This window comes from Schistosoma mansoni (assembly GCF_000237925.1).
Source record: "Schistosoma mansoni, WGS project CABG00000000 data, chromosome W unplaced supercontig 0185, strain Puerto Rico, whole genome shotgun sequence".
Lineage (NCBI taxonomy): Eukaryota > Metazoa > Platyhelminthes > Trematoda > Strigeidida > Schistosomatidae > Schistosoma > Schistosoma mansoni.
The window spans coordinates 134,313-146,144 of NW_017386022.1; the positions used below are offsets into that span (position 1 = coordinate 134,313).

The following is an 11,832-nucleotide window of genomic DNA, read 5'->3' on the forward strand; positions in this document are numbered from 1 at the left end:
TTCTCACCTTGAACCTACACTGGCAATAGTAACTTATTAATCAGGGTGATTAGGTGTCAAATTGTTTTTACATTATTATTATTATTATTATTATTATCCTTTTCTATTCTTACTCCCCCATTTCCAGTCTAGTTGACCTTTAATTTTTATATAAAAATGTTTTTAACAAGTATATGTGTGATCAAATTGTTCGAAATGTATTGCGCTAATATATAACATAGCTCTGATAATCTTCGTCTTCTTATTACGCTATCGAAGAATTTTCATCTAAAAATTTCTTAAATTACCAGAAAGGGGGTTTTGTGGAGGACTCAGTATTTTATATTGAAACATGATCATTGAGCTAGATCACATCACCATGAAAAACCTGGGAGCACTGGATGGCCGTTTCGTCCTATTATGGGACTCCTCAGCAGTACTCATCCACGATTCCGCCTCGCGAGATTCGAACCCAGGACCTACCAGTCTCGCGTCAGAGCACTTAACCAATAGACCACTGAGCCGGCATCCAACGGTGTTAATGTCTAACTCCAACCAATCCACGAAGTTTGAGCAACCGTTCACCAATTGTCTTCAGTGAGTTGTTATCTCACAACAGACGTGGTTGAACTCCACTGCTTTCCACTGGAACACACTAGAATACACAATTTACTAAGCAAATAAAGAAAGTGTACAATTCTGTAATAATTTAAAAGTTGGAAACGACTTCATTCTCAAACAGTTTAATGTTTGACTGAATTGATCAATAAACAAAAAAATGTCTAGTTAATTGGCTTAACATTATTTTTACAATGAAGAGATGAAGGTTGAAAATAGTTATGTAAGGAAGTGTATTGATTGAGATATGAAACTATGAACTATTGAACGTGATTAAATTAAATTAGTATCTAGGCTACAATAAAGTCTTATTTAATGAATATAATAATAAATAACTCTTTCAAATTCAAAGTATCATTTTAATTCAGTGTAATCAATCTCTATGTAAAGGGTATGACAAAGTAAATATTATATGAAAAACAATTTAGAACGCTTTATTTAAGTTAACTCACTTTTCAGTGTTTATCAAATTGACATACATAACTTCTGATTGGTATTATCATAAAGCATAATGTTTAGAAATTCGATAAGCAGGCTTGCTTGATTATATCAAAAATGGAATTGATTCTTCTTGAGAAGTTAAGTTGACAAATTCTCCAACCAACCGTCTTTATAAATATAAACCAAGTTATAACATGGGGCTTCAGTAAGCTTTTCTTTCATAGCCTTTTTATTCTCTGTATCAAAATCTCATTGATGATACAGTAGTGAACGAAAACCAAGGTACAATAAACCAACTTATTGTTGAATAAAAATTGTACAGTGTCTTTGTAAGATATGAAAATCACACATAAAACACATCATTTGCACATCTTCCTTCAGTTGTCCTTTACATACTCCATTATTCTTGTAATTCTTTGTTTTGATCGCTCTCCGTTTTCCTTCCTCTTCTTCTCATTTCAATCTGTTGTTGGTAAACATTCCATTTCCTATTCCTGCTACATACTACTTATATCTGTCTGCATAAGAAGTGCATACCCTGATACCACCTATAAAATCTAAAAATGTTTAATGGAAATATTTTGTTACTAAAAGTTCTTTCTTTACTTGATTAAATGTGTTTGACTCATTATTTTGGTAAGAGTCTATATTTACTTTCCAGATCATGATTTATTTCTAATTATATTCTTCAAAATGAACTGGTGTAGATCAAGGTGACAAACATTTCACCTAATTTTGTTAGCATCCAAAATGTATAGAACAGTAGACGTAAGTAAATTGTCTAGCTGATGATACCTTTTCTATTTATATTTTGTTTCAACTATCTTTTGGACGTTGTCACAGAATGAGAAGTCTAAGAATAACATACAACCATTCATTTGTATTTCACAAGCCAGTGCTTATTTGGACTCAGCAGCTAAGCGGTTAACACGATGACATTTGAAACGAATGGCGATGAGTTCAAGTCTCAGGGTGAATACCAATTCTGAGGTACAGTCACATCCAGCTGATAAGTTGAAAATAAAACAGATTGTGCATCCTGGACTCCACTGTTAGCCACCATTCATATCTGTTTATAATGACATACTATCATGTTTTATTCTTGTGAAGTAAAATCTAATTAAGGGAATTTCATTTGATTTAACTTTACTATCACGTTAACTTTTATTCAAAAAATAAAGAATTTTCAAAATAGCCCTATTTCCTCGTCATCATGTTTATCTTTTATGTTCATTTTGATATTTAGATTTATTTTAATGATATTTTTATAAATCTATCTTGGAAGCCATTTATTTTATAGGATTCCATTAGTTCAAGAATGTCTTTGGATTATACTTTGAATTATTGATTTAAAAAAACAACCTTACTTGCAACGTTGTCATATTGATCTTGTCACCAATTTGTAACTATTAACAATATTAAAGCTTAAAGCGAAAAACACTTTTGATGGAGTTTTGTTCTCTGAGCTGGATGGTTTGGTCGTGGAGCTTTTATCGTCCTTCTGAACGACATCATCAGCACAAACATTCAGTCTATAAAATCTTTTATTTATAATGCAATTTGATAAATAATTCTACAGTCAAGTGCCTGATCAAATAATATATCAATTATGAATATATGGTATGTAAAACTATTATAGTTCATAGATAAATAGTATGTGATTGGGAGCATGATTTCACTTAATTCTTTGTAAATTTCAGGAATACTAGGAAATTATAGTCTATTTACTTCTAATCTATTAGCTCTTTATTGAGGTATCTTGTAAAGCAATAAAAGCTTTGAAGTTTTATGAAATGACTATAATAGTTATCATAATACAAACATAGGTACACACTGAATGATTTCAAAAATCAATATTTTATAAAACCATAACTATAACTGGCTTACGAAATTAAAGTACACCATGTTACTTAAAAACATCACAAGAAATAAATCATCATACATCCCACAATAGATATCTAAGTTTTATCAAAATATTGGCTTTAATGTTAAAATTCAATGACCTGACTAGGTTAAATAACATTGTGATCAATAAAAATGTGATTTACCATAAATGTTGCATAGAAATTCAATCGTATTTAGTTTACTTCTTACCTTGCATAGAACTAAGGTGGTTCCTTCGAAAAACAGGTAGGTTATGGAAGATTTTCCCTTTTTGTGGAAATAATAAATATGAATCAAATAAGAGGTTACATTAATGCATAACTATTTTACAACAAGAATGTAGATGTGTTAAATTAATTGTTTTGTATTTATATGCCAACCACCTTAAATATTACTACAAGTAAGTACATATGAAGGATTTTTAGGGGGAAACACTTTTGATTATCTTAATGATAATATACTAAGAGAATGTAAAATATTGATAATTCTTATCACTTAGAATGATATTATAACACACGATGACCAATTGATATTAACTTAAGTAACATCTTAATAATTTTACTAATGAGTTTGGCATTAACAAGTGGAGTTTTCAGTAAATCCAGCTTACGAATAGTATTATTCATATATTTAAGAAACAATAACTGTCAAAAGTCATTTATCAGCCAAACTTGAGCACAACTTCCGAAACATTTCTACATGGGTTCGAGTCAGACAGATAAGTTTTCAATAAAAAAACTAGTTATTTGAATACCATACATACTCCATGGTTGATAAATGTAAAGAGGTTAAAACGGAGGTTGACAATCTTCACAACTATCTTTAGAACCAAATAAATATAAGATGCCTTAGAAGGTTTGGAATGCAAGTATAACATATTATGTTAGCTTTGAGAAAGATCAATGGGAGATAAAACTTTAGAATTTGTTTAAACCTTTTAACTGTATTGTCCTCAAAAAAAGAATTAATTAATCAGTGAGCGAATTCTTTCAAACGAAAAATCACTTTGAGTACTGAAGTTCTGATTACCCGTATATGGTATTCATGTAGTAGTTTCCTAGAGTTTGTTAACAAAATTTATTGAATGCACTATCATATCTGTTCTTATAATAAATAAAACAAATAATTATTCCCAGAGAATAATCTATTTTGTTGAAGTTTTGTTCTCTGAGCTAAATTGTTTGGTCGTAGATCTTTCATTGTTCTTCCGAACGATATCAACCGCACAAACATCAGGTAGAATTTCTAACTCAGCTGCAAATCTCCACCATCTCAATATAGTTTATTTATTTATTCAAACTAACCATAGTCAACTTCATTTGTACTGTTGTTGAACTACGTCCAATCAAGGATTGTTATCATGTATACTGACAAGTTCGAGGTAGGTTGGAACCCATAACCTAGATCGCTACTCTAGTCAAAGTACAAAATTTACTAAAAATTGTACCTACTGATAATATGAAGATGTTCATCCATCGCGTATATATTTTAAACAGAGATTTATCAAATTCACTCTTCGATTCCAATCACGAGGTAATACATAGCATAATAAATATACTTTATTACTAAATACTCAGAGACAATTCAATTTCATTCATCACGAAAGTAGACTTGTTAACAAGTTAATTAACTTTAATCATACCAAAAAAACTCCGTTTATAAAATATTTTACATTATTAGTGTACATATAAATCTATAATAAAACTATCTAATATCTTATCATGTATGTAATCAATATGGCCGGTAAATATAACTATGATTTATCTACCCCCCATATGATGATATTGTAAGTGTCTCACTATGTTTCTCTATCACTCTCTTTTACAGACTGTGTATCTGTCTTCTGTCCAGTGTTTTTCAGCTAATCAACGTGATTAAATTACATCACACACACTATTGTATTAAATATAACTAGAAAAACGACCAAAAATCGATGTGGTTCTTATATAAAAAACTAAATTAAAATAACTAACTGAACATTCTTAATTATCATTTACTATACTTTGTTTTAATCTCATATTGTGTTATACAGTTCTGTGTAGACAATAATAAATTCTCATTTGGCTGATTTTTCACCATCTAAAAACAAACAGAATTACATATACATATTCAAATTAACTATTGAATTATATCATTATGCCACTTGGTCGTTCAAATAAAAACCAAACTTTACGTACTGCTAAATCGGATAGTTCACTTCAACAACAACAATTTGATCCCAAAACAAATCAAAAAATTATTTATCGATGTGTTGTATGTGCACTTGATAGAAGTTTAGTAAATTCTATAGAAGTAAATGAAAGAAATAAACTAAGTGGTTTATTTATTTCACATATGAATAAACGTGCAAGTCATCAAGTTCGTTTTACATGTTTAGAAGATCGAATTATTTTACGAAAGAAGAATTTTGTTGCTAAATCAGTATTTCGTGATCATGTAATGTATAAAGATATAGAGCACTTTTTTATGTGTCAAGAATATCCAGATATGTTTATGTTATCAGTGAAATCTGAATATCCATATTCAAGTTATTGTGAAACATACAAATGTAAAGATCCTGGTGATACTCAACGTTTATGCGAAGTAATTTATAATGCATCTAAAAAGTCTGATAAGACGGAACGTGATATACCATCAGTTGAGTCACCATTAAAGGCACAATCTATGTCATATATTGACACTCAAATAAGTTCAGATGTTACAAATAAGAATCTATTGAATCGTTCATTGTCAAATAGTTTAAATGATGGTTGGGCTACACCAAAATTACATAATGAATCACCAATACAACTATCAACAGATTCACCAGTTCGATCACCATTACTTTCTTATCGATCCCCTGTCCATACCCCAATGAGTCGTGATACTATGATTAAACCATTAGTAGTTACACCAATCAATACAGTTAATACTTCCGCTTACGTGTCGGATCCAAATGATATCACTACAAATACAACTTATTTCGATTATGATCCTGTTCATGGTCCACAAATTAATGAAGTTGGACCAATTTATATGTTTATGGTTAGACATCCATCACAGCCTGACATGACACATTTGGTAAATGAAGCATAATCAGTAATTAAATACACCTCCAACAACAACAACAAAAACAGGAGAGGAAAGTCAGAGAAATAAGATTTTGTTTACCAAAAAAGAAAGAATAACCATATTTTTTTCTAAGTATAACTTTTATTTTATTATTTCTCTTTCAAAACTAAAAAATTCTAATAAAAGGTAATGAAATTTTGTTTTAATTATTAATTACATACATAAATATTTTACAAGAAAAACATTGAATGGATAATAGAATAGTTTTACATTCAGCAAATTAACGTAATGAAAGTATTATTATTATTACTATTACTATTATTGTAATATTTCTTGTTTTCGTTTTTCTTTTTTTTCTTTTCTTTTTTTTGTTTTTTTCTCTGTTTGTTTGTCAAACCATTTTTAGTATTAGTTTATACCTTATGAATAGAAGTTATTGAAATATATATATATATATATATTAAAGAGTTGATTTCTGTTCTAAGTAATATAGTATTATTATTAGTAGTACTTTCCTCTTTCTATTTGTTTTGACCAATAGTTCATGTTTAAAATTCATAATGATGTGAATATAATTTTTCTGGTATTAATTGTAATAGTTTGTTCATTAAAGAAAACTGATTGGAATGATTCAAGTAAAATAAGCAAGAAAACTTTAAACTATGCCTAATACTCCTACTTGGTTGTTATGTCCATTTTGTTTTGTTTTTTCTTTTGCTGTTTTTGTTTTTCTGGAAATTGTTATACAATATGGTTATACACTGTTATTTACTCTTATAATTATAACAAAAAAATGGTATTTCTGATAAATTGGATCATGATCACAAAATAAGATGATTTAATATAGTTGTCATGAATAAGTATTAATATTAGGAAGGGTTTATTATAGTAGATAAGGGATTTTTAAGGAAATTTCTTTAACCTTACTAATCTTTAAATAACTGAAGATGGAATAAGTTTAATTAAAATGTATATGTGAATGTATTTGGTAGAATAAGACGAGTTTCTTATATTTCATATCAATATTCATGGGATATGAATTAAGGTTCTGGAAGATTTTATACCTTTAACCAAATAATATCTTTTAAAATATTCGTATATTGTTCCCATATTTTCTGTAAACAGTCTAGAGAAATAAATGTTAGGACAATCAAAATGAATGATATACAAGCATAATTCTAATCTCCATCGAGCAATGAGAACATGAAGTTGATCTTGTTGCTCTGTCAAAATTTATAAAGGGGATTAACTACTTTAAATAATCATGATCATTCTGATGTGTAACATAAATATGTATTTATTACGTTATTCAATATTGAAAATTAAAAAAAAAGAATAAAGCCGATATATATAACGACATTCTGTAACCAAAAGTATTATACGAAAGCTGAATTTTAAAATGATCAACAGACATTCATAGCTTGAATTTTGAAAGACAACAGCAGAACGGTTTTTACATAATTAAAATAGGCTATTTATTTTAATAGAAATATTTTTTTGTATCATAGGATTATAGTTTAATAAATTAATCTTCAACTTATCAACAGTTAACAAGTGATTGATAATTGAGGGGTGATCAACGTCATATGTATCAAATCCTTCTTATTGCAGATCAGATCCTGCCAACCAAGTTGGAATGTGATCAGCAGTATAACATATTATTGTTTTGAATAGTCTCATTCATCAAAGTATCGAAGGGAAATTTGCTTACTAGACCATTGATCATTTTTTCTTTATTGAAGAAAGAGTGTGTAAGATGTAATCCCTATTTCAGTTGTTATATACATTATTTTACTAGTTGGTATCTATCTTCTCAAAACATAATGATCTTGTTGAATGATAAACATAGTTTAGAATGAAATAATTTTAAGATATCAGTTTTGACAAACTGACAGTGGATGAAACAAAACATTTTATATTCAATATTGAATTAAAAAAAACGGGAATTGAGGAGAAATCAACGATTTCAGAGAAAACATTTCCTTTCGCATAAATAAATGAATCAATCTATTAAAACTGTAAAGTGAATACTTAAAATGGTTTCCTGAACTATTTGATCAGTCAAAAGATTACTTGCAAGCTATTATGAAACAATACCTAGTCAAATTATTGTTATGTAATACAGTTCGAATTTTGATAATCTAAGCTGGATTGTTGTCTTCCGTATTTCTTTAGGGTTAGTCAATAAACAATGTATATGAAAATTATGATTTAAAGGTCTAAACTTAAAACAGTTAAAATTGGCTTATAACAGGCAATTATAATTTTTTCAGTCTTGTGGAAATCTACTTTGTGGATACTAGGTTCCTTCTAATTATGTCATGGGATACAATAAAAATGTTACAGTATCTGGTTGCACGTTTATTCAATATAGCTGTGAACGTGATCTTCAAATATCCATGTCTGTCACATGTTAATTTTATATTCTGGCTATTTTACTATTTTTGTTTTAAAGCAGTTATCATAATTCTAAGCGTCTTTACTTAAAATATAGGTTATAGTCATCTTTTTAAGTAAAAGATGGATAGTGGCTAGCAATCGAATCCAAGACGCGCGTTTCGTTCTATTTGAGACTCATCAGATGGATGTACCTGCATCTCAGAATTGATGTCCACTCCACTCACCGTTCGCTTCAAATGCCATCGCGTTTTCCACTTAGCTACTGAGTCTTGATAGCCACCATACATCTTTGCCTATAATGCTTGTGACTTGAAGCAATCCGCAAACAACATCAAGTGAATTTTTAGTCTACTTTAACATTGTACGGAACAGATCATGAATCATACAAATAATGTTTGATAAGTCAAAACACTTATCACTGCTTTAAAACTTTACGGTACAAAACGTATAAAAATATGATAAATGGATAAAAAGTTTTACGTTTTCCGTATTATTAAATTAATAAGGTTATCTAAATATGTTATTATTATAATTTAACATATTCTTTGGAAATGAGAAGAATAACCTTTATTTTCATAGTTGAAATCATGAATCAATTGAAGCTAGACCACCATGGAAAACCTGGAAGCACTGGACGGTCGTTCTGTTCTATTATAGGACACAAAACCCCTTCTGAAGAATAATCTTATCATAAAAATTCATATAAACATAATAATCTAACTAACTAATGGAAAATATAGTACAGAACAAAAGTATATCCATTTAATACCAACCCTTCATTGAAATACTGAAAGACAGTGCATTTTTCCCTAAGGAATATTGTGTTTTTAACTGAATTTTCAAAGCAGTGAGTTTAAGTAATTAACCAAGACCGAACCTTTACATATGTTGTAAAATACAGTAAGAATTTATTCAATACACTTGTAAACCTAAGTAAATGAATACATATATGAGTTCTTCAATATTTTAATTGCAATCAATCAATGGAATATTGTTGGCTGATATGAAATTACTTATCCATACAGATAAAGTGTGTGTATAGAAAATTGAAAGTTTTGTGTTGTTCTAGATTATATAGTCTCTCAGTTGATACAAATATCCTGTGAATACGTTTGCGGAAGAAGTTGTTATTACTCAGTAAGTTAGTAGGTTTCATTTGTTAATAATATAATTTAAAAGTAGATATTTGATGGACAGATAGTTGACGTTTTGTTTTTCGGTAGAAATGAATCATTATTATATAACTCAAAACTGAGACCAGGTGGCCACATATCCTTCTACGTAATACGGAGAATAGATTTATTCTAGTTAGGGAGTCGAGGTTTAATCAACCTCCATTAGTGCTAATATATTTACATTGATATCACCAAGTAATAAACAAAACGATCAATGATAAGTTCTCTAAATTCAACAGAACATGAATCTTCTTTGAACCTGACGTGTAGCATGGGTTTTGTTACGACCTCAGGTCCACATTGTTAAAAAGAGAAAACTAATAGGGGACTTATTTATTGGACTTCTTGTCAACCAAATAACCATGGCGATTATTGCTGCATTTACTGATATAATCTTAATTTGTGTGGAAGCAGGAAATTTTAATCAGTATGGTAGACGAGCTGATAAAATTGGTTATACGTTACAAAAAAGGCATCTGTAAAGTATTTGTGATGTTAATAAGTATTTAAACAATGGTTCAATATGACGTTAGAAACCAAAATGTTCATAACAACCTACTTGGTTATGACAGGGACAGGTTTCAAGTTTCCGGATAATTGAAAGCAAAAATAATGCTGATATTAATCATGATGAAATTATTATAGAAATGCAACTGAACTGAACAATAAAGTGGTAACATAAAAGGTGTCGACGAAGACTACTAATTTCTTCAAAGGGTATGTGTAAAAAAAAGAAAGAGTTTTGAAGGATAATAAGGGTAAAATGTTTTTATCAAGACAACCTTAAGTGATCTACGTACTTGTTTTCCGTATAAAAGCTAGATTTTGGGCTCTCCGTTGAAGCTTTGTCAACAAAATATACCTTCGAGACATTGTTGTCACTCAAATAATCACATTTTTCTGACTATGTAAAGTGTTACGGATTATTCCTAATACTAAGCTGAATTATCCACCTTCTAGAAGCCTCATAATAAAACAAAATAGTTTTTTAGTACTTACTAGCTTATAATGGTCTTTTTTAGCTAGAAATACTTCCTGGTGCAAACTATGAATAAAAATTCTCGTGTCAAACACGTGTTTATTTTGTAAAGTTGCATAGCTCATGTTTATCTTTTCACCCATTCATCTATCTTTTTACAAATTTGAACAACGAAAGCATGTCTGTTTTTTAGCACATAAATGGATTGCGAAGAGGCCTTGTTGCTCAAGAGGATCATTTTTGTGGTGTCACTTTCTCTGAGCTAAATGTTTTAAAGGAAACCCTTAGGTAACCATTCGATTAAATATTATCGATAAGGAAACCATAGTAAAGTATATGTTCCTGCTCTACAGAACATTAATTTGTGTAAAGGTTCCAAAGAAGTGGTCTAAATATGACGCTGAACAGATCAATATAGTCGCAATAAATTTCTATTTACTAATGTTTTTATTAAATATTTGAAAATCTAAGACTACCCATTTCGAATATAACGGATATCTTTTATTCTTATCGATATATTTAACTGAAACACGAATCCAAATTTAATTACTTTACATTTCATAATAACTATGTATAAAGTTCATCAAAAAAATGCAATTTGATGATAAGGTGGTGCGGAATACAATAAGTTTGGTACAAATTTCAAAAAGTAAAACTGATTAAATTCCATCGATTAACACTAGTATGTGCCATATCTGAGACCTCATCCCTGAGCAATTCAAGACGCAACTTACTTTCTGTAGGACTAAGACATTTATGTTAACTAATCACTGAGTCAAATAGGTGATAGATCGCACCTTAAATGGTTTAGTGATAGAATTTCGCACTGTAAGTCTAGATGTTGAAATTTTGAATCCTACAGAGAACATTAGTTCTCTGACAACTTATGGAACGCCGTACTGTAAAATCCCGTCTGGGATGAAACCTAGGTCCAGAGTTTCCTGATATAATTGCAATTCTTATAGTATCAGTCTGATTCAAGCATTCAGCTTAATTCACTGAACAAGATTTAAAAGCTTCTTCATTGACTTTTCCACTTCCACAACACCGAAAAATCTAGCTATATTTTCAACTACTATACAACAAAGTTCAGTATTAAATGAATTTCATTTCATTTTGATAATCAAAGTTATACTAATAAATTGAATATTCCACTGAATTACTTATAGGATTTTATTTAGATACATCCATCGAATAATTGATAACATTTTATCACAAAATCTTTATATTTACGACAATTTAAAATAAAAAAAATGATTTCGGAAATAATTTGTAAGTCCATGTTATTTAATTGTTTTAATATAG

General features: G+C 29.3%; 1 protein-coding gene across 1 annotated transcript; it reads left to right on the forward strand.

Annotated features, from left to right (window-relative positions):
* Nucleotides 1-4,896: 4,896 nt before the first annotated feature.
* Nucleotides 4,897-5,997, forward strand: Smp_075430 (hypothetical protein; the record flags this gene model as incomplete). The annotated part of the gene is made up of 1 exon (XM_018790958.1): nt 4,897-5,997. Exon 1 carries the CDS (start codon nt 5,059-5,061, stop codon nt 5,995-5,997), a length of 939 nt encoding a protein of 312 aa, XP_018645810.1. The 5' UTR covers nt 4,897-5,058.
* Between the last annotated feature and the right edge of the window lie 5,835 nt (nt 5,998-11,832).